Consider the following 23,751-nt stretch of genomic DNA (forward strand, 5'->3'; position numbering starts at 1 on the left):
TGGTCAAAATTACACTCTAAATAAATGCTATTGGCTGGACTGTTTTTTCATGCTACTATCATGTTTTAGTGTATCTGTGTCGCTTTCTTGTTTGCATTAATATTTGATTTATTTGTGTATCAAGCAAGAAAAAATTACAAATTACAAATTTTTTTAATGTATATGTACATATTTTTTTGTATCATGATAGTATAAATTTTTTTCCATGGTACTCAAAAATTTTGGGGATTGTGTGCTCATTTTTTGGATCCATGATGCATTGCGGTCATTCTGGAGAGAAGTATGGGTTGAGGGTAAGTTCCCGCCAAAACGGGCTGTCGTCGCTGCCATCTTGGAATATGTCTTCGTCAAGTAGAGAAACGAGAATAGCTAATATAGCATTAAACGCCATCCGAGAGATTAATTCTCTATTAAATACATCAGCCAGACAATCATCTTCTTCTGGTACCGATAACCAATCTCCAGGGCAAGCTGGAAGTAGACCTAGCATTGTTCTCAGCGAGCTTCGTTCTCGTTTCCGAACTCTGTCGGGCAACGCAACCAATGCTCCCCGGAATGTTGCATCGTCATCCCGTAATATTGGAAGAGCAAATCGTACTGCAACAAGGGATTGTGCGATCAAAGATATTGTAATTGTCGGGGTAAACACTGAAAAAACACCATAAGCAAGAGAAGAAAAGCTGCAACTGGAAAGAAAGAATCGAGTCATTTCAGGTTTTGCGATTTACAAAACGTGGAATGATACTTTACTTTACTTTAATCATTTTTCTCAACAAACTTAACATATATACAAAGCTGAGGGGAAGGCCAAGAAACAGGAAAGGGTTCCCTTACAAAAGGCCACCCAAAAAAGAAAAACACTACACATACCTATATATATTTGTAATAATATAGTAATAATTATATTAATGATAACAATAAAAATAATAATAATTACTTTAATAATTACTTTGTACAGCAAAGTAAAAGCACAATTCCCAGATGATTGCAAGGATATCGATTTTGAGTTTGTAAAGAACTGTTATGGGACACAAGCCTCGATTAGCGAATGGAGTAAAAATTTATGGCAGCATACTGTTGAAATCTATTGCATCCACCACCACTGTCTATGTTCGTTTATTTGCTGATGACTTTGATGACTCCGAGTTTGATAAAAGCCCTTTTGAATTTGATGAAAAAAAGTTAGAAAAAGAAGATGACCCAAGTGCTATACTTCATGATGCTGATAAGACTACTGCAGGTAATATTGTAAGGTAGTAGTTAATTCTATTGTATTGTCTTTGGTTTTAATAGTTGCATTGGTATTGTGTTAGGTTTTTTTAAATTATTACAATCATCAAATCTGTCTGGCATTATTAGAGCGCCATATACATGTAATTATTGAAACAACAAAGTACTATACCAACAACAAATATATATGAAATACATATATATGAACTGCGGTTCTGAAATGTATATGTGCACGATCCTTCGCAGTAAAGCACTGTTTAAGCAATAGTGAAAATCAGACCTGAAAAAAATTCAGGCCTGTATGGGAATTTTTTTTTTTTTTTTTTTTTTTTTTTTTCAGGTCTGATTTTCACTATTGCTTAAATAGTGCTTTACTGCGAAGGATCGTGCACATATACGTTTCATAACCGCAGTTCATATATATGTATTTCATATATATTTGTTGTTTGATTTATCATCTACGGGTTTATGTCGAATTAATTTGATGGCCTGCTCCCAGTTGGCTTGTTAGCTCAATTGGTAGAGTGCTGCACTAGTATCGCAGAGGTCAGTGGTTCGTATCCCGTACAGGTCTGAATTTTTTTCAGGTATGATTTTCACTATTGCTTAAATAGTGCTTTACTGCGAAGGATCGTGCACATATACATAAAGTACTATACATGTAGCTCAAAATGGGACTAAATGATCCTCAAATTTACATTTTGATTTGTTCATACTTTGAATGTTTATTATAAATAAAAGGCCAATAGATTTTTTAACAGACAAACGTTTTCGAACTTGTTCAGTTCATCATCAGAACTAAAAAAAATGGAAATAAACATCCAAGTAATCCCATAAGGGGATAGTGTTAAGTGGAATGCTTCAATTTGTTTTAAACAAAACTATTCTCTTATGGGATTACTTAACACTCTGCAATTTAGATGTTCATTTCCAAATTTTTTTAGTCCAGATGATGAACTGAACAATTTTAAAAGAACATTAGACTGTTAAAAAATCTATTAGCTTTTTAAGTATAATATTCAAACAACACTAGGCGATTACATTATGTTAAATTTCTGTCTTTCTTTCCACGTTTTCATTGTATATAATAATGAACACTATAAGAACTGAGTATATTGTGCTTTTCAGTTGACAAGAGGGAAACTATTGACCTTACTGAAGATAAGGAGTTTACAGAAATAGATGTAATCACCCAAGAGATCATAAATCACTGTGTAAATGATGTGCAAAACCCTGTTGAAATACTAAAGTATGCTCAAGGGAAGATTCTAAATGGTAGACCATTGGAGACAGCAGATGTATCAATTGAAATCGAAGGGGAAACCAATTTTATTCTGGTTGACAGAGAGAATTTACTGGAATCGGTATTTGAGGAAATAAGCACAATAAGTAACTTCAGGTTACCATTGGAAGTGAACTTTATTGGCGAGGCTGCAAGGGACTTTGGAGGCCCTAGGAAGGAGTTTTTTCGATTGATGCTGATTGAGATTAAAGACAACCTTTTTGAAGGTGGAGTGTTACGGGAAGATTTGTCTGAAGAATACAAGCCAGCTGGCATTGTAATGGGGCTGAGTGTTCTTCAGAATGGTAAAATTCCTCAATTCTTCCCTGAAAACATTCTTAAAGAACCAGCAAATGGCCACACATTATCATGTGTAAGAAATCTCATGAGAGGGTTTCGTAAAGTTGGTGTTCTCCGGCTATTGATGAAACTACCCACTTTCATGTATCTCTTCATTCCAAGTGAGGCAAGTGCTCTCAGTGTGAAGAAGCTTGCTAATCTTCTCACTCCTAAATTCTGTGAGGAAGGCTCAAATGCAAGAAAATACCAGAAGGAAGTATATGCTGCATTTATTCGTTGCATTAAAGAAGTTGCTGCTGGAAGGAGAGTGTCAGGAAATAACACCCTTAACCTTGGTCATGTGCTGCAGTTTATGTGTGGAACAGATGAAGAACCTACACTAGGATTTGTTTTACCACCAGAAATCAATTTCATTGAATGTGGTGATGCATTTATGCCCACAGCCAATACATGCATAAATGTTGTCAATCTACCCATCCCAAGCTACTCCAAACAGCTTCCAGGTGACGAGTTTTTGTTCAACCTTTATGACTTGGCTTTCAGTAGTTCCTACTTTGGTGTTGTGTAATTTTACAAAAACTGTGGGCTAGGAAAAAAAAGGGGGAGATCGACTGTTTGTTATGAAGGGAACATGTTTTGAATCATGGTTTTAACCTTTTGCATGTTAACAGTTTGTTCTAACTTAAAACATTGTCATAATAACACCTTTGGTTGTGGTTTCATATATTTACAAAGTTTTAAATATATCTTATTAACCAAGTGCGAGGGCCGTACTGGGAGAATATGGGCCCAAGGTCTTGACAGTATGGACCGAGCGCAGCGAGGTCCGTACAAAAAAGACCGAGGGCGGATATTCTTCCAGTACGGTCCCGAGCAAGCTTGGTTAATAAGAGATTTATTACACAACTGAAGTTCAAAGGGACACAAGTGCGGTATCATTCGGGACCATTCGGGACAGTGCCCGGTCCAACACTGAGAGAATATTGACCGGCAATAGAGCATTTTGATTGGTTGATTTTAGTTATTGGCCCTCTGACTTCCCAAGTCGTGTAATAAAATTTGTTATTATTGTTTACTGAGATGTTTTTACAATCAGAATGTCCACTGTGCCTACATACAAACCCAAGCTTTTAAGTTGTGTAGGAATAATTTATATTATATTTTTGGGAGTTTATAAAAATTGTTGTTCATGGTTATCACTGCTATTCATAAAAATGATATACCAAATAAAGTTTTCCATTTTATCATGATGTAATTATTTCCTTTCTTAGTTTTGATGTCATTGTGATTGTTGCCTATACTGGAATGACTAACTACTGTTGTAGACATCTCACAATGTATGGCATCCTGAGCCACACGAGACAGCATTGTCAGCGTATGGTTTCAGAATTCAAAACCAATGGCACTCAATTTTAATGTTTTTCTTTGCCTTTTCACAATCCTTTTGCTTATGAAAAAAACATAAAACAATGAAAACTACTTCATAAATAATGAGATGAAAACTAGTGAACACTAATGTAGGCTGCAGTGGTGTTTAATGAACCAGTGATAGTTGAGATCAGGTCAGGCAGTGAAAGGTGTGTACTGTCGTTTCAGATGTTAGTCCTTCGTTGGAGTACCAGTAATTCTTATAAATATCATGCAGAAATATACATTATTTTCTACTTAATGAAGTGATAAAATCCTCAACTTTGTTTTAAACAGTTAACCATTCTCGTTGCCAAAGAGGAGGTGGGTGGGTTAAAATTTCGTATCCAAAACTTTATTTGGTGATATGTGAAAAGAAGAATTCTTCAATTTGAGCAGTTTTAACTAACTTCAAATTCCCAATGGACGATGATTGGCTATGAATACAATGGGTGTTTAACCCAACTACTCGGCCGAATATTATGTAGATTTCATCAATAAATAACAAAAATAATTGCCATAAAAAAAACTATTTGATAAGCTGAAAACAACACAGGAAATTAATTTCTAAAGTGAATTTGTAGTAAGGGACCCTTCATTATTTCTGGGAGGAGGGGATGGTTGATTAAATGGGGGGACTTGAATTTTTTTTTAAGCCTACAAAAGAGGGTCTTGAAATACACTCTTGAGCTATCTTGGGGTTGCAAAATTTTTCTATCGGAATTAAAGGGCAGTCATTGAAAAAATGTGTTTATCGTAGTTGGACCCTTTAACAAAAAGGTACCTTTGCTAATTAATCCCCCACCACCCCATCCCCTCCATAAATAATGAACAGTCCCTAAGAGTCAACCATGGAATTGTGGAAAGTAAAAATAATTCAGAAATATTTCTTTATTCACTCAGAATCTGCCTTGATTTTTTTTTTATTTTCTATTTTTTAGTGTAACTAAGTATTCACGTTTAGAAATGAAGAAATGAGATCTACGCATTGCAAATAGCTAAGCTGTCCCTGATATTCATCATTATCCAAGGGATCAGGTAATTGTAACATTTGTTCTCCTGAAATTGCACATGTTGGTGGATTCAATTGTACCTGATAGTCAACATCCTCCACAGGGACTAACCCTTCAGGATCACAGCCATCTTGATCTAATTCACTTTCTGATAGTGAGGGTTTAGGGGGGTTGACATTCTGTTGCATACCAGCTGTCCATAACTGAAGTGGGGAATTGTTTTTCTCTGTAGAAACTGGCCTGTTATTTATCTGTGCAACAAATTGTTGAAGGGAAATATTGATCCTTGGAAGGTAGATATAGTGTAAACAATACAAATGCAAATCATTCAAAGGATCAAGAATGCCAGTTTTCTCCATTTCATTAAACAACTGTGCATAGAAACATAGGACCCCAGAATAAACATCTCTATGACTTCTCTCCAATCGGCAGTTATGAACAGAGGACCCAGTGATGATACTTCCCCTGTTTAAGCCCTGTTTTTTCCAACATGAATTGAGCAACATGCACATTCTCCATTCCATAGTCGCATCTTGCTCTGGAAGGTAATCCATATTTATGAGTTCCCTCAACAAAGAGTTTTAAAACAGTTTCAGCTCTAGTGTTGTCACAGCATTTGCAGTAAAGTATTAAACGCGAGAATCCATCAATGCAAAGATGAACTACAAGCTTCCACCTAATTAGTTTGTGAGCACCATCAAAGTGCTAGAGTGAATTGGGTCCAGGTACACTGTACTTGCGACGGTATATAACTAATCTCCATCTTAACGAAGTGCCAATAGGATCCATTCTTCAAAACATTCGCGTACTCTTGACGGCTGAACCCTAATACCTCGACTTGTCAAGGCACCAATAAATCTCCTTCGGCCAGTATTTGGTGTGAGAAACCCCCCTCTTGCTTGATTTGTGTCAGGTGCAGTCAATTCTTTATGGATGAGGTCTAACTGTTCATCTGAAATGTTTGAAAACGTTTCAAGTTTATCATCTATTTCAAACATCTTTCTCCTTCTTTGAAGTGTACATACACTGATACCGAGCAGCTTGGCTATTTTTCCCAAGAAAAATGAATTGTACGTAAGTATTCTATTTGGTCCTTTCTGATCACAATGATTGCTCTTCCAGGTCCCTCTCTGCCTTCCACAGGTGGAGTAAAAAAACTACCTGATGAGCTTCCACTTGCTACAGTTTCATGAGAAAGGAGAACATCGTGAAGGGACTGCACATTACTCTTTAGGAGATGCAAAGACTCTTTCAATGTATAGTTTTCTGGAGCTCCATCGAGATCGTGTTTAAATTATCAAAGTAAGTGTTGCATAAGCATCCTGTAATCTATGTTTTGTTATTTCGATGATTTCTTCTGTCCAAGTTGTTTCTTGGAAATTTATAAGAAGATTAACAACTCCTTTTAAATTCTGAAGGAAGAGTTGTAATCCTCGCTGATTTCGTTCCCTAAATATAGTATGCCTTGACATTTTTGCGGTTGTAAAATCACAACTTTGAAAACAAGATGGCGGCGCTCGACTCATACCTCTCTCCGCGATGAAAGCAATGCATCATGGATCCAAAAAATTAGCACACAACCCCCAAAATTTTTGAGTACCACGGAAAAAAATTTATACTATCATGATACAAAAAAAAATATGGCCATCAGACCCAGAGTCCAGCGCACTGACCACTGGACTACTCACGCCTCACGAGGAGAGAGAGGGAGAGAGATCAGCTCTTTTTTGTCGCTGTTTTATCTGAAATGGATTGAGGTAATGTTTATATGAGGAAAGAGTAAGTTTTTGTTTGCGGAATAACCATGAATTTTTTTTTCATAAGGTATGTAATAAAATCTACCGATAAACACGATTTACTGCGAAATCATCATTGCGTTTCGGTTTCGAAATATTGCAAAATTAGTCATAAATCGCTTGGAAATAATTCACTCAAGTCTTTCCAGTTGTATTTATGTGGAATTAGGGTAATGTTGATACGAGGGAAGAGTAAGTTTATGTTTGAATAACCATGAAATTTTGTTCATATGGTAAGCAAGGTTTGAGTGAGCGACACGTGATCAAAAAATTGCAAGAAAGTTTCCTTTCTTTAGCTTCTACTTCATCAGAGAAACTTCACTTCTTTAAGCCAAAATCAATAGATGATAAAAAGTTTATTAGTGAAAATCGGAATGGAAAAGGTTGTTTGCTGGAGCATTCTGGTTTTCGTTAATACGTGTAAGGGTTGTGGCAATTTTTGTAAAATGTTTGAATATTTGAAGAGCTTTGGTTGCTGTGGTTCTTTTAAATTCCCCGAAAACATTTTCCCGGAAGGGGAAGTTTCGAATAAGTAAGAAGCTAACGTGTCTCATAAAAATTTGTTTAAGTTTTCATGCTCAATGTAAATGTCCGAGAATCCTGAACTTTGTGACCAGTTCTCGGAATTTCCGAGTAAACCCATTCTCGATGAGAATGTTTTGTTTGATGATTCATGACTGACTTACTTGGTCTCTAGTATTGATTAAGTATTTTCAAGTTCGGTCTATGGTTCAGTCTGTGTTCAATTTTGCAATCTTTTGGGGGTAGAAAGAGTGGTGATTTAAGTGAAAGACGATGTCATTTTGAGAATAGAGAGCTTTAGATTCGAGTGCGAGAACGAGTACGAGTACGAGTTTTAACCGCGCGAGATCTGGCACTAGTATCTCGTACTCGAAGTCGTGCTGACGGAAATTGTAACTTTAGATTGTGAACAAATGTATCGATCCGAGTGCGAGGGTTTTACTGTAACAATCTCACCATGTTTAGCCAAAAAAACTATCCTAGAAGCATCCGTTTACCTCCTTAGAGATGAAGAGATTGACGAAGAAGACTTCCTGGCGACTTATGAAATCACAACGATGAGAAGGCAACATCTTTACAAGCAGTATGAAAGGATTGACGATGTTTTTGACGCCATTTCTCCTGAAGAGTTTGTAGCCGAGCTCAGGTTTGGCATCACAGAATTGCCTCTCCTTCTTCGGGCATTAGCAATTCCAGTAATGTTTACTTGTGCCAATAGCACGGTATGTTCAGGAACGAAAGGACTGTTGATTTTATTGAAACTTTTTTCTTACCTATGTCGTCTTTCAGATATGATTCCTCTCTTTGGTCGTTCAGTACCCAAGCTAAGCTTAATCTTAAACGAGGTGATCAGCTTTATTTACACAAACCATGGATACTTGCTCAGAGATCTCGATCAACCCTGGCTGAGAAGCCAACATCTGGAAGACTTTGCTCTTGCTGTCCATGGAAAGGGAACAGCTCTTGCGAATTGCTAGGGGTTTGTAGACTTGACAGTTCGCCTAATTTGTCGCCCAGGAGAGAACCAGCGTGTACCCAATGGGCACAAAAGGGTACCTGCCCTAAAGGTTCAATCACTTGTTGCACCAAATGGTTTAACAGCCAATTTGTATGGACCAGTTGGTAAGCTAATACGATTATTTGCATCGTTCTGCTGTAATGCCTCCCCTCATTTAAGCTCCCAAATTTGAAACTGAATTGAAGTGTCAACATCTTAAATCCGCGAATTGGCGCCCCCTCGAATAAGCACTCCCTTCAAATAAGTGCCCCTCCTATTGACCAAAAATTTAAAATAAGTACCCCCCTCAAATAAGTGCCCCCTCCCCTCCTCTCATTTTGTGGATTAGTACTGAGACAGCAAAGGATGCTTAGTTTTCATCATGCAGTATTAGATTTGTACATTGCACTAATGGTGAGTTAAACTCTAGGATCAGTTTTTATGTCAATAAATAGTTAATTTTGTTTATGTGTAGATGATGTATTAAAAAAATGGTCATGTCAGGCCACCATTTGGGAAAAACTGAATAAGCGCCCCCTCTCAATTAAGTCCCCCCCTTGAATAAGCGCCCCCATTTTCTCATAAATTTGAATTAGGCTCCCTGGGCGCTAATTGATTTGAGGATCTATAGTATCTACACCTACAGGAGTGGGCTGGAAAGATCAAATCTTTCAGGAAACATTTTTGGTAGTCAGCCCCTTGGTAAGAGCTTCATTAAATGTAGCCTACTCTTGAATCCTTACACAAATATCTATAACGCAGCCCCTACTAAATCAAAATGGCTATTAACCAATTAACTCGGAAAATTGAAAAAAAAAACAAAAATTAAATCACAGTCTGTAACTCAACAGTTACCAGCAGCTACAAGAGTGTTATAACACTAGCTACTGATGTAAATCCAAGTATGTTTACTCTATAAATTTTCATTTCAGAGGGTAAAAGGCATGATGCTGGTATGTTAAGAATGTCTGGCCTCCTTCATAACCTTCAGCAGCATTCATTTGATACCAGTGGACAACCACTGTGTATATATGGCGACCTCGCCTATCCACTCAGAATTCATCTTCAAGGATGAAGTAAAGTCAGGGAAGCTGTGGAGTGGGTGTTTAGCAACATAGTAACATATTTCGCTTTCATAGATTTTAAGAAGAACTTTAAGATTGGATTAAGTCCAGTAGGTGTAATGTATTCAGTGTGTGCTCTGCTTAGGAATGCATGTACCTGCTTATATGGATCAACTACAAGCACCTATTTTGATGTTCAACCTCCTACATTAGATGATTATTTTCAGGTTTAAAGCTCTTGATTTGCTACATCATAGTTAGTATTAACTATGGTTACATTTAAGCAATGCAATTTGGCAAAGTGATGAGAAGATAAAAGAGAAAAATTGAACCAAATTATAATTGTAATTATATTTTCTGCTTGTAAATTTCTATGTATAGTTACCTATGAAAGGGGCAATTGATGAATATGGGATGTGGATCCATGGCCATCAATTTTTTTTCCTTACTGGAGAATTTTCAAATCTAAATTAATTTACTTGAGAAATCAAAATTGTAAATGTATAATTTTTAATTTCAAAACAGCTGAACTGACTTTGTAATAATAATACAGTACATTTCTATGATACAACCACATATACATTTGTAAAAAGATGTAAAAATAATGTATTCAGATACTTTACCATACAAACTCTTCCTTAGTTTTCATTTCTTAAATATAATGGTATTAATATGACAATAATTAATGAGAAGCTAATAAAATGTTTCAGTGTTCAAGGTTTTTATCATAGTGTTCGGCGATTTTCGTCCAAGATATACCTCTCTCTTTTAAGTCTGGTCAGTACTTGTGAGGCTCTTCAACCAGTACTTCTCTGAGAAGCATAGTTTCGTGTTTCCTTTCCAAATAAAAAGTTCTCGTTTCGCTATCGCTACGAATTGAAGGAAGTTGGGAAAGTTTCAACCACATCACAACAATTCACTGTTTATACCTCTCATGCATGGTTGAATTTCAAAGGGTGAAAGTGCCTTTTAAGGCCCTCATTTTTCAATTTAAATTTATTCGACTGCGATATGTTGTTTACGTGTGTAGACCTCAGAATTTCGTGAAAATAGGTCGACCAAAAAGTAACAAAAACGAATGGAATCGGGGTTTGTAATAACATTCAATAAGATAAAACCTCTGTATACGGCTTTAAGTTTCATTTTGCTGACTTAGAAAAAGACTAGGATAAGTTTAAAATACAAAATACTCACCTGTCGAAACTCGTTCTCTGGAGGACGACTTCTGGTCAAAATCTCGCTGTCGACGGGCGGCGGACGACGAGTTTCCCACTCCCGTGACAGTGTCACGGAGAACTACGCATGCGCAATGTGAGCAAGCTAGTAAACTCGTACTCGCACTCGTTCTCGTACTCGAATCTAAAGCTCTCTAATGACACAGCTAAAACTTTAAGTGAAAGAACACCGAGTACTACTAGCGTAAGCAGAAGCGTAGGAGCGTCACATATCGACATTCCTATCCTATGCAGAATGCAGGAAGTTTGCCAAGTGGCCTAGTCTGCCTTGAGTCTCCTATAGCTCAGTGGTAACCATAAGGTCGCAGGTTGGACTGTTTATCGGGAGCACAAGGAGTTCTTTTCTCTCCGAGTATGCCTGTGTCATCCCCTGAATAACATCATCTTTCACTATCCCATGTTCGAATCTATCCATGATACCGACGTTCGATTTCCGAGAAACTGCTTAAACTCCTTCTTAACTCATTAGTCATTGATTTTTCCTCATGAAATTAGATATGTGATAATTGAAAAACCCTTGGGCGGCCATAATTTCGTAATATTTCATCGGTTTATGCTTTTAGGGTCAGCTTGAACTGCATCTTGCTTAAAAGTTTACTGCGAGATGTCTAGTCCTGGAAAGAAAGATGAAGTTCCTAAACAGGTTAGTGGGACTAAGTCAAGCGTAAAAGGCTCTCAAGTCGTGGTAAATACCTAAATATGTCCAATCAGCCTAAAATTACTGCAGGAGACAACATTCATTCATTCGAAGGGCAAACGGTCGATACTGTAACCCTAGAAACTCTTTACTGTGGCTAAGTTCCAACTCAGTTGAGGAAACCCAATTGTCTTGTAATGGTTTCCACCGACACAATACCACAGTTTCTTTTGAAACTTACCCCCTTATTGCATGAGATTACAGTTTGACTATAACTGGGCAATAAGCAGCTGGCTTTCTTGTGCGGCGCCGTCGTATTTTCCTCGTTACTTTCTCTCGACCGATGGCTGAACTGGGAAAGAGGGACCGTCTTGAGCATCAACGAGCTTCTCTTGTTATTGAACCCATAGGCGTCTGCAGCCAAAGGAGAATTCACCATCCTTATTCTGGGAGAGACTGGAGTGGGCAAGTCCACGTGGATTAATGATATTGCCAACTATGCAAAGCATGAGTCTCTCCAAGATGCCTTCAACGCCATGATTTCACCGTCCTGGTTCCATCTAGGTATAAATATTTGAATGAGAGTCTATGCTGATTATTGTGTTGAAGTTTAATTTCCATATGGAAGGTTTTGAGACATGTATTTTTGATTTATTTCAGTTTCACTTTGACTGATGAAAATGGGGAGGATAGCGAAATCGCCTTCGGAGAGGCCGATAAAAATGAAGTCTTCACTGGGGGACAATCTGCCACCCAATTCCCTCAGGAGCACAGAATCGAGACCAACACTACAATCTTTAACCTTATTGACACTCCGGGCATTGGGGTCTGTAGAGGCATTGAGAAGGACAAGGAGAACTTCGATAACATCTTGGCCTTTTCTACCTGCTATGAAAAGATCAACGCCGTGGTTGTGCTTCTCAAGCCAAACAACGCAAGATTGACAGTGGCCTTCAAGTTTTGTCTTGGAACTGCTGACTCGAGTCCTTGATTTCCAACATTATGTTTGCCTTTATCAACTCCAGAGGGACGTTCTACAGACCAGAAGACAGCCTTAAAGAGCTCCCGAAACAACATGAAATCGTAACAGATGTCTCTTCTCGAATTATTTTTGTTTTGACAACGAGGCTTTTAGGTACTTTGGTATTTACTTAAAGTAAAGGAACTTGATAATTATCGATATTTGGACTCATTTTTTGCGCCGTTTAAAAATACCTTTAGTATAGGTGGACTACAAAAAAGTAGCTCGGTAAGAAAGAAAAACGCAACAAAGGCAATTTATAATGATAATTTAACTGAGTGGAGTGCGTTAGCCCTTCGCTCCGACGAAGGGCTAACGCTCGAAGCGTCAGCTTTTGTAATCGTTACGGTGGCCAATTTACCATTTCAACTTTGTTGATATATCCAAATTATCAAGGAATATGAGGCGACGTTCTAAACATTTACTCACGTTTAGTCAATACAAATATTAATATTGTCTGTCTGCTCAATTGGTTCGGAAATTTGACACCCGTTTTACCATTTGTGTATGGTTCACGAAAATTCCTGTGCGGTACGCAGTGTTCTTGAAAACTCTAAATCTGTCTATATTACTTTTATTTTTGTAAGCATGTGCTACATCAGTATGAGTATGTATGGGAATGAGTCAGATATGGGGGATTTGGGAAGCTTCAATTTCCCGCCAAAAAAAACGGCTTATTCACTCACTGCTAATTATTCTCAGTGTCAATTAGGGTATAGCAGTGTTGATTAGGGCAGCAACGAAGGTCTATCATCGCTGACCATAGATGGTGTTCTAGAATGTTGTGGCTTCACCTCCCGCTTCTGTCTCTGCAGTGCACCACCATGTTTTCCTTAATATCTATTACACAGTAATTCGTTAATGTTACCTTTGTTTTTGTACATGGTATTATTTCAGCCACACAGAGGTGTCACAAAACCAAAGCAGCAAGGTAAGATGTGTATTCTTTAAAACTGCAGGCGGGTAAAGTAGATAGATAGATAGACGTTTATTGAGAAGAATACCTTAATAGCAGCTGGAAGCTGAATTGCAAAGGTGTACAAATTATGTAATAGAACTATACAATAAAATCAAACCTAAAAGGGAACTAATTTACATATACAATTGTAATAAATGTTAGTTAAAATGTCTTGCGCTTGCCGGAATGAAAGTATCTCTGAACCGATTTGTTTTAAAGGAAACTCTAAATGGTCTGCGTTGTCGTAACTCCATAAGTTGACCTCGGTTATCGAAAGGCAGTAAGTGGTACAAACAATCCAAGGGATTGGAGACGATGTTGTTAAAGAATTTTAAGCAAAGGTCTTCTCTCCGATCCCTTAGGGTTTTCAGCTCTGCCATCTGAAGCACTTCTCTATAATGATTATCATAACCGTATATAATTTTCAAGGCTCTCTTTTGGACACGCTCTAAACCTAAGCTCAAATAATTGGGGAGGCTATAATGGTAGACCTGACATCCATAAAGTAAGACAGATTGAATACAAGCAACATAAAAATTAACTAATTCAGGTGATGGTACCTTAGCTCGCTTTAACTGAGTTAAAAAGTAAAGGCGCTTAGCGGCCTTTTTTATCGTCTCAGTAACGTGAGTGTTCCACTTGAGGTTGTCTTGAAAATACACACCCAGTAATTTTACGACACTAACGGCACTAACCTTAGAGCCATTAATTTCTATCAGATCGTAGGAAGGAGGGGAGCGCACAAAGGAAACTCTTAGCTCATTACATTTTTTCGGATGGAGTTGAAATGAATTGAGTGTTGACCAGGTAGCTACTTCGTTTATCATAGACTGAGCATTGCTAGGACCACCCTTGCTTATGATTTCATACACTGTCGTGTCATCTACATATTTTATACAATCACTGGCTGATGGTACTTTCAAATCGTTTATCATAACTAAGAATAGCCACGGTCCCAATTTTGTTCCCTGCGGTACTCCTGCTCGGACCGATCCCCACTCTGAGAGACAATCATGTGCAAGTTTGACCCTTTGTTTCCTATCTTTAAGAAAGGCTATTATCCAATTAATGATGTAAGGGTTAATGTTGTAGGTCGAGAGTTTCGATAACAAGAGGCTGTGGTCTATCAGATCGAAGGCTTTTCTATAGTCCAACGCAAAGATTCGCACGGTGTTCCCCGTTCCGTCTGTTGCTTGCGCCCAATTGTGCATCAGATTTATTAATGCGTGCGCAGTGGAGGATCCTGGAATACACCCAAATTGATCGGGTTCCAGGCGTTTTAGAAGTGCTGGTTTCACATGTTCATGGACGACGTAGTGTTCGGCAATTTTGGACAACGTTGGCGTCAATGAAATAGGTCTCAAATCCTTCGCCTCATCCTCAACTATCTTTGTTTTGGGAAGAGGGGTGATGTTTGCACATTTCCAAATGTCTGGTAAAGTGCCTTGACTAATAGAGGAATTGATGATACAACGAAGGGGTTGAGCAAGTTCAGGAGCGAAGTCACGCAAGACCCAGTTTGGGATATTATCTGGTCCCCCAGCTTTGGAGGAGATGACTGTAGTGTATAGGATGCCAACGAGCATGAAGTATGCGCGATGTAATGCGAGGCGTGATGGTGTGATGTAATACCCTCGAGACCTGCATATATACAGCATGTGTTTAATTATTTAGGGAGTTCTCTTAGGTACGTGAATAAAACCGATTTCATTTTAACCGCTGTGTACTACATTGGCGACGAGGATTTTGAGAATTGTGTAGATTTAGAGGACTTCAAGGATTTCGAGGTTTTTGTCCAAGGTTTCAGGAGTTTCGTCCGAGAATTCGTAAGTGATTTCGCCAGGGATTTTATTCAGAAATGCCGGGACACGGTGGATCAGACGAAACGACAAGCGGTGCTGTTGGCAGTTCTGTTAATGGTTCTGGAATGGCTACAGTTGCTTTAGATGTCAGTGGATTGGAACCATTTAATCCGAAGGGAGAGGCACACAATTTAAGTCAGCGGTGGAAGAGATGGAAGCGAGCGTTCGATTTGTACGTGACGGGAAAAGGTATTTCGAACGACGCTCAAAAGCGAGCTCTTCTGTTGCACGTTGCTGGTATGGACGTTCAAGAAATTTATTTCACATTAGCCGGTGATGGCGAGGATGTGAGTTTTCAGGCAACACTTCAGGTACTTGACAATTATTTTGTTCCCAAGTCAAACGTTCCTTTTGAGAGACATTTGTTTAGACAAATTTCGCAGGAGAGTGGAGAAACTGTGGACCAGTTTGTGTGCAGATTGCGTCAGCGAGCAGCGACTTGTGAGTTTGGCGTCAACGAGGACGACTACATTCGGGATCAACTCATAGACAAGTGTTACTCCAGCCACTTGCGCCGGAAGTTCCTGGAAAAGGAAGGGACTGTTACTTTGGGTGATTTGTTGCGGGTTGCGAGATCCCAAGAAGCAGTTCATAGACAACTGAAACAATTCAACACGGACCAGGTAGACCGGGTCAATGCAATGAGAGGAAAAGTGGATGGAAACAAGAATCCCAGAAAATTGAAGACGTGCTTTAGTTGCGGACGGGAAGGACACTTTAGTCAGGATTGGAGGTGCCCGGCGCGAGGTCAGACTTGCGGGAAGTGCGGTACGATAGGCCATTTCAAAGTCAAATGCCCCCAATTCCATCAGCGAGGCGGCGCCCAGTCGGGATCCAAAGGAACGAGGAATAGCAGAGGTGGATTTGGTCGGGGTGGACGTGGACGCGGAAGACTGGGGCAAGAGGCAAATCTAGTGACTCGCGGACCTGCCTCCCGAGAAGAAGACAAAAAAGATTTTGCAACACCAGCTCGTCAGCCAAGACCCGATTATGCCTTTTCAGTGGAACAGTTGGATGACCACAGGGAAGAAAGAAGTGCGTTGGTAACGCTGATGATCGGTGGTGTGTACGTACCAGATGTTCTTATTGATTCGGGAGCTTCATGTAATGTTATGGGACAGCGGACCTGGGAATTACTAAAGCAGAAGGGGATCAAGTGTGAATCTCGGAAGTCTGCGAAAGAAATTTTTGCTTATGGTGGCGTAGAACCGTTATCGACCCTAGGAACTTTTACAGCAGATGTCACGCACGCTGGGTGTGAGTTTAAAGACGGAAGTAAGGCTGAATTTATAGTGGTTGAAGGCGATGGTCGTACGCTGTTGGGGCGCGAAACTGCCGAGGTGCTAAACCTGCTACGTGTTGGTCCTTTTCAGGCAAACAGTGTTGACGGAGGACGACCAGACGACAGCATTAGAGGAAAATACAAGGAGTTATTTAGTGGTGTTGGTCTTTTGAAGGGTTACGAATTAAAACTGCATGTTGATGAGTCAGTGAAGCCTGTAGCGCAGCATGTACGTAGGATTCCTTTTGGGTTGCGAGAGAAGGTTGATGCAAAGCTTGATGAACTTTTGAGGCTGGATATCATAGAGGAAGTGCCGGAAGGGCCGTCAGGATGGATATCGCCATTGGTGGTTGTTCCCAAAGGTGACGGTGACGTGAGGGTCTGTGTTGACATGCGCCGAGCGAATGAAGCAATCGTCAGGGAGCGGCATCCAATTCCAACCGTCGAGGAGCTGTTACATGACTTGAATGGAAGTACTATGTTTAGCAAGATTGATCTCAAGTGGGGTTTTCACCAGATCCTGCTCAGCGAGGAAAGTCGTCACATTACTACTTTCGTCACGCACCGAGGGCTGTATCGGTACAAGCGGTTGATGTTTGGGGTGACATCGGCACCAGAAAAGTATCAGCAAATCATCAGAGACGTGTTAAGGGGTTGTGCTGGGGTTGCCAACATTGCGGACGATCTTATTGTTCATGGAGGTGACGTGGAGGAACACGACAAGCGTCTTTTTGCTGTGTTGGATAGACTGAGTGAAGTGGGGTTGACGGTGAACGGAGACAAGTGCCAGTTTAGGTTGTCGAAGCTTACGTTCTTTGGCCATGAGTTGACTAGTGACGGTATAAATCCATGCGAAGAGAAAATAGCCGCTATTAGAGATGCAAGACCTCCCAAAGACGCAAGCGAAGTACGATCGTTTATGGGTATTGTCCAGTATTCTTCGAAGTTCATGCCAGACGTAGCGTCCGTAGCGAAGCCTATTCAAGAGTTGACCAGGAAGGGCGTAGTGTTTCACTGGGGAAATGAGCAACAAGCAGCTTTTGAGGAACTAAAGCGTCTAATCACCCAGGCGGAGACACTGGCTTATTTTAAGGTTGGCTGCAGAACGCGAATCATTGCTGATGCATCCCCAGTTGGCTTAGGGGCAGTTCTCACCCAGCAGCAGAGAGGCATGTGGAGAGTTGTCTCGTACGCATCAAGGAGCTTAACTGACGTCGAACGGCGCTACAGCCAAACGGAGAAGGAAGCGCTGGCCTTGGTTTGGGCATGTGAACGGTTTAACATGTATGTTTCTGGACAGGACTTCGAGTTGGAGACCGACCACAAGCCTCTGGAGCGTATCTACTCCAGTACTTCGAGACCTTGCGCCAGGATAGAGAGATGGGTCTTAAGGCTACAAGGGTACGATTTTAAAGTAGTGTACCGCCCAGGAAAGACTAATATAGCAGACGCGTTGTCTCGCTTGAATTCGGATCACGTGGACCATGGAGAGGAGTATGACTATGTTAGAGCAATTGTTGAGGACTGTGTACCCGTTGCTCTATCACCTAGAGAGATTGAGGAAGCTTCCTATGATGACGAGGAATTGACCCAGGTGAAGAAATGTGTTAAGACAGGGAACTGGGACCAGTGTATACTTCCCTCGTATGCACAGGTCAAGGACGAATTATGTCTGTATGGTGAACTCTTGCTTCGAGGCACAAGGATTGTGGTTCCCAGGCTCTTGCGCGACAGGATGGTGCGGTTAGCACACGAAGGGCACCAGGGTATAGTAAAAACGAAGTATCGTCTCCGCAGTAAAGTTTGGTGGCCAAGAATGGACAAAGACGTCGAGAAGTTTTGTAGAATTTGTCATGGCTGCCAGGTCACTTCTGGATTTGACCCCCCAGAGCCGATGTCTCGCGTTTTTCCTCCAAGTGGCCCTTGGCAGGACTGTGGAGCAGATCTACTAGGACCCCTACCCACAGGAGAGAGTATTTTGGTGGTGGTCGATTACTATAGTCGATTCCTAGAGGTTGCTATAATGAAGTCTACGACAAGTTCCAAGGTCATCGAAGCACTTGCACCCATGTTTGCAAGATTCGGTTTTCCGTTCTCGCTAAGGACAGATAATGGCCCCCAATTCGTGTCTGAAGAGTTTGAAGCCTTTTTACGTACGAATGGTATCGAACACCGGAAAACGACTCCATTGTGGCCACAAGCCAATGGAGAGGTGGAACGCCAGAATCGCTCGTTACTGAAATGCATACAGATCGCACATTTGGAAGGAAGGAACTGGAGAACTGAGTTGATGGTATGGTTGACGGCGTACAGATCCACTCCGCAAACGACGACAGGGACTACACCCTGTTATATGATGTTTGGTCGCGAAATGAGATCCAAGCTGCCAGAGCTAAAGAGAGAGACAGTTGGTGTGCCAGGCGAGGAAGTGCAAGAGCGAGATTGGTCCTGTAAATTAAAGGGAAAAGCTTACGCTGACCTTAAGAGGGGTGCCACGCCCAAAAGCATAAGTGTTGGCGACACCGTTCTTGTGAAAGCAGAGAAAACCAACAAGCTGTCTACCAACTTTAACCCTGATCCCTTTAAGGTTGTTCATAAGACGGGGTCAGAGGTAACGCTCAGGAACGAGACTGGCATTGAACTGAAAAGAAACACTGTGTTTGTAAAGAAGTATAACGAGCACGGAGATGTATCCTATGGCAACGAAGACCAAGTGGTACAGGCAGGTTCTGCAGTACGAGTGGATGACCCAGGGGCAAGCAAAATTTCAGAGACGACAGTCGTACCGGTGCCAAAAGAGATTCCTAGAACGTCTGAAGATTCTCAAGAACAACCTAGGCATTTCCCAGACAATGAAAATACCGGAGTGGGAAGGCCTGTTCGGAGGTCGACCCGGACTGTAAGACCGCCCGATCGTTATAAAGCCATATGAACTGAATATGATATGAACTGAATATCTTCAATTTCTTGTCCTTTTATCGAGCGACTGGTTTAATTTAAAGACTTTGATTTGTATGTTGAACATTTAGGAAAGGAGGGAATGTAGTGTATAGGATGCCAACGAGCATGAAGTATGCGCGATGTAATGCGAGGCGTGATGGTGTGATGTAATACCCTCGAGACCTGCATATATACAGCATGTGTTTAATTATTTAGGGAGTTCTCTTAGGTACGTGAATAAAACCGATTTCATTTTAACCGCTGTGTACTACAATGACCGTACTAAGGCATTTGAAGGTAGCTTCCAGTGAAATAATGGGATTTTTAAAACCCTCAGTGCTCACAGTTTCGATATTATCTAAAAGTGGGTCAAACGAAGCTTGAGGTTCCAGCAGAGCTGTATTGATTTCATTAGCCAAGATCTTAAGGTTGATTGAGGTAGCTGGTTTACTTGCTAGGAGCTGATTTGCGACACTTGTAGATGTTTTGTTCATTCCACGTAACCGCCTACATTCGGACCACCACTTTGTTCCGGTAGTAGTGGAACAATGGTTTGTTGTCTTGGTAATATGCTCTTTGACGGTGTGCTATAAGTGCCTTGAGTTTGGGTGAAATCCATGGTGCGTCGTTTCGGTGGAACTTAACTCGCTTTTTGGGAAGGATAGAATCTAACCCTATGTGAATTAGGTGACTGAAGTGAGCATACTGTTCTTGGACGCTATCTATAGTGTCGATTAATGACCAGTCGACCCCCGTCATATAACGACCAAAAGCCTGTTTGGACTCAGCGTTAACAGCACGTGTAGTAACCGTTATGTATGCAGGAATATTGGCCTTCGATCTAATTTTTGGAAACAAACCAACAGTACAATGATCGGATAGTCCGAATGGCGGGAATGGAGAAGGTTTCTCGTAGTGTTCTGTAAGATTAGTTAACACTTTGTCGAGTGTACGATTCCCTCTTGTTGGAAAATGGACGACTTGCGTGAGGCGGAACTGCTTAATAACTGGTGAAACATTTGCCCTGTTCCAGTCGCCAGCGAGAATTATACCTGCGCCAGGGATATCACTCTCTATCCTAGAGAGAGAATCCATCATGTAATCAAGGAGGAGCTCATCTTTGGCAGGTGGTGGAGGATGGTATACTGTACCAATGATAAGGCAGCTATAACCCCGAGGCAATCGGTTGGGCGTGATCTTGGCCCACAAAACCTCAGGGCCCTCGGGGTCAGGGAACTCATAGTCCCGTAGAATTGAGAATTTGATGGAATCTTCTACATATAGAGCCACACCCCCATGTAGCCTGTGGGTCCTATCTTTGCGTATAATGTTGTAGCCACTAATGTCAACTACGCTGTCATCAATAGAATCTTTCAGCCATGTCTCCGTTATACAACAAAGATCAAATTTGGGGGTGTTCAAAAAAATACGAAGTTCGTCTATTTTTGGCGCCAAACTCATTACATTAGACACAGCTATTGACGGTACGAATTGCAAGGTGTTTTTGCTGGCGTCGTTGTAAAGGAGGGAGGGGTCTGTTTATAACACCGTTTACCTTTCATTGTCATCCTAGCCAAAATGAACTTCTGAAACATCAGTCAATTTAAGTCACAAAAAGTCTTCCGTTATTGCAGTTACAACCATCAATTAGACCACATAGCTAAATTATAAATCTCAAAGAGCCTAGGTTTCATATTTTTATATTTTACTTTTCCATTCTTTTGCTGGGTATAAAAGATTTTCGCAACTTAGTTGACCTCTTACTAAAACTCATTAATCTTATTCCACCCTAGCAGGGGCAATGTCTATGCCAAAACCAACAGTTCCCGGAATCCTGGAATCTCACAGTGCTAAAGGGTTTCATAATTCATCGAGGAAACAGGAGTTGAGAGTTTCTTCATGTTAAACCTTCACCGCCTGCATTTGCAACTAACAAAAACTGTTTTCTCAGTTATTTTGTTATGCTAGTTTAGTGTGCTATTCTAATAAGTGTCATAAAACCAATACCAAACCAATCCAAACAGCCAATCAGGATAAAAGTAGATAGGAACCAATCAGAACTCAAAGTAAGTAAACGTGACCGGCTCCCAGCACGGGTAAATTAAAGAAAGTGATCAAGTCTTGGCCAAGTCACAGTTGGTTTTAGCCAGTATCTGATTGGTTTATATTAGAGGTTTGCGAAAATTTCTTAGCCAATCACAAAGTGTGGTGAGGGTTAAATTTTTATAGAAGCTCAATAGAACTTGGTCTACCCTACAAGAAGAGTGTTTTCGATTGAGTGGGGTAAGATCAATATTAAAACCAAAGGAATTGCAACAGCCAATCCGATGGAAGGTAGTTGTTACAAGGAGCCAATGGGAATCTACTGAAAGAAAAAACAACAACGACAACAACAAAAAACAAAACAAAACAAAACAGGCTGCTTCGAGCAATCGAAAACATGAGTGACAATTAGTTTTGCATCTGATTGGTTCTGAGAGTATTAGTGGCGTCAGCTTTTTGGACTAATCCGAGAGAGCGAGGCAGAGCAAAACCAAAACAACACCAGAATACATTCGACACTGCTCTGAAAATCGCTCTATTATGTATGTAAAGATTTGTTAACACAAGTTAAAAATATTAGAAATAATAAATATATTTTTTATAATCATTTAATTTCTCATTTGGGTGCTATGTAAGTTCAGTATAACTTCAATCGAACATCTCTTTGAGAATACTGTAAGCTACAGTATATTCGGTTTACTTTCTAGTTATTAAAGACGATAGGGAGATTTTGGTAAGCAACCACTGTGCGTGGACATGTATCAAGTAATTAGACAGAGATAGATTCTTTTTGAAACGGCTTCTTCAGTGAGTTAGTTAGTCAAGCAGGAAATTCTGGAAAAGGTGTGCGTCTGTAACCACGTTTCGTTTAAGCAGTACTATCCGTTTTAAATTTGCTGTAGTGCCAGAGATAAACAGGTACTGGAGTTAAAGAAAACAATTCGAACACACCCTAGAAACTTAACTCCAGTGCCTTTTACAGGGCAAACAAATCCCCTTTTATTTTACGTTCGTTTCCCGGCTTCTTTAGGAACTGCAGCGACTTTCACTCTATGGATATTTGACAAAATGTCAAATAAAAGAGATTGTTAAGGGAGGATAAAATTGGATTAAAATAAACTTTGTTGCAGTAATGGTAATTGTGTTACATGTTTTACGTTTTGTGTGTGTGCATATGCATGTGCTAGTGTGTTTCTGCCATTCAGATCTAACGCGTTTCTGCAAACTTCTGGATCATACTTGATACCTTGGGCGCGAAGTGAGGAGGAGTTGGACCTCGATTCCAACCAAAGGCCGAAGTCCAATTCTATACAAAAAGTCACACTTGATTCACTATCGGATTTAGCTGTTTACGTGAAACATCAGACGCCAGCTTTCCCTTTCACGTTCCATGTAAGATAGCGTGAACCTTGCTGCTTTAACTTTCCGTGAGCTCACGTCATGGTGGATTTAAAGGCGCCCATGTATGACCTACAAGGATTAGTCTTGGAGCCCTTTTCCCGACAATTTGGTTCTACTCTGCAAGGGAAAAAAAGTGAAGAAAATCTTACGTACACGGCAAGAAAGACACGTAGAAACGGCAAAGCACAATCGACAAACGTGAAAAAATGGCGGGAAAAACAAGGTCACGTGGTCACTCTTGCCGTTCACGTGGTCACTCTTGCCGTTCACGTGGTCACTCTTGCCGTTCTCGTTTCACGTAAACGCTGTGCTCTAAATCTCCCTAATGTACATTGACGGCGGGGGGGAGGGGAGGAGGGAGTGACTACCAGGAGTGATGTGGGGCTAGATGCGGGGCTAGATGTGGGTCTCTAACTGCACGAATCAGTATTAATATATCTTTCGTGTTTTAGGGATTATGTTTTACTGATACCCCAGCGTTGTAGGTTTTCATCGCTGACGATGATGCTCTGTGGACTTTGACCCGTGCATAGCAAATTTTATGAACACATGGGTGCAATTCGTGATTGATATGCACGAATGATTTTTTTCAAGTTTTCGTGATTCAAACATCACTATCTCAGTGATGCTCAGTCGAGAAAAATAGCAGCACCAGTAAAATTAATGATAACGATAAAAACAAAAAGACAAACAAACGAACAAATGAATAACAACAACAAACACAAAAGAACAAAAAAAAAAAAGAAAACCTTACCAGACAA

At 40.3% G+C, this 23,751-nt stretch overlaps 2 protein-coding genes and 2 long non-coding RNA genes across 5 annotated transcripts; 3 read left to right on the forward strand and 1 right to left on the reverse strand.

Annotated features, from left to right (window-relative positions):
• The first annotated feature begins 293 nt into the window (after positions 1 to 293).
• LOC111321420 (uncharacterized) lies at positions 294 to 3,566 on the forward strand. The gene is made up of 2 exons (XM_088741249.1): positions 294 to 1,240; positions 2,359 to 3,566. Exons 1-2 carry the CDS (start codon positions 1,024 to 1,026, stop codon positions 3,378 to 3,380), a joined length of 1,239 nt encoding a protein of 412 aa, XP_088597375.1. The 5' UTR covers positions 294 to 1,023; the 3' UTR covers positions 3,381 to 3,566.
• A 3,474-nt stretch (positions 3,567 to 7,040) lies between these two features.
• On the forward strand, positions 7,041 to 10,333 carry LOC148718408 (uncharacterized). 2 transcript variants are annotated; one of them, XM_088741250.1, is made up of 3 exons: positions 7,041 to 8,196; positions 8,340 to 8,672; positions 9,480 to 10,333. In XM_088741250.1, coding segments are annotated over exons 1-3 (567 nt in total). In that variant the 5' UTR covers positions 7,041 to 7,963; the 3' UTR covers positions 9,481 to 10,333. The 2 variants fall into 2 exon arrangements, with proteins under 2 accessions (XP_088597376.1, XP_088597377.1); XM_088741251.1 differs by lacking the exon at positions 8,340 to 8,672 and having other exon boundaries at positions 7,041 to 8,272.
• Positions 10,099 to 10,946, reverse strand: LOC111323455 (uncharacterized). The gene is made up of 2 exons (XR_002694164.2): positions 10,806 to 10,946; positions 10,099 to 10,480 (listed from the first exon to the last, which is right to left on the reverse strand). It is a non-coding gene; the product is annotated as an uncharacterized LOC111323455 (long non-coding RNA).
• A 49-nt stretch (positions 10,947 to 10,995) lies between these two features.
• LOC148718409 (uncharacterized) lies at positions 10,996 to 13,599 on the forward strand. The gene is made up of 3 exons (XR_015994043.1): positions 10,996 to 11,489; positions 11,894 to 12,047; positions 12,144 to 13,599. It is a non-coding gene; the product is annotated as an uncharacterized LOC148718409 (long non-coding RNA).
• The last annotated feature ends 10,152 nt before the right edge of the window (positions 13,600 to 23,751 follow it).

This window comes from Stylophora pistillata, chromosome 12 (assembly GCF_964205215.1).
Source record: "Stylophora pistillata chromosome 12, jaStyPist1.2, whole genome shotgun sequence".
NCBI lineage: Eukaryota > Metazoa > Cnidaria > Anthozoa > Scleractinia > Pocilloporidae > Stylophora > Stylophora pistillata.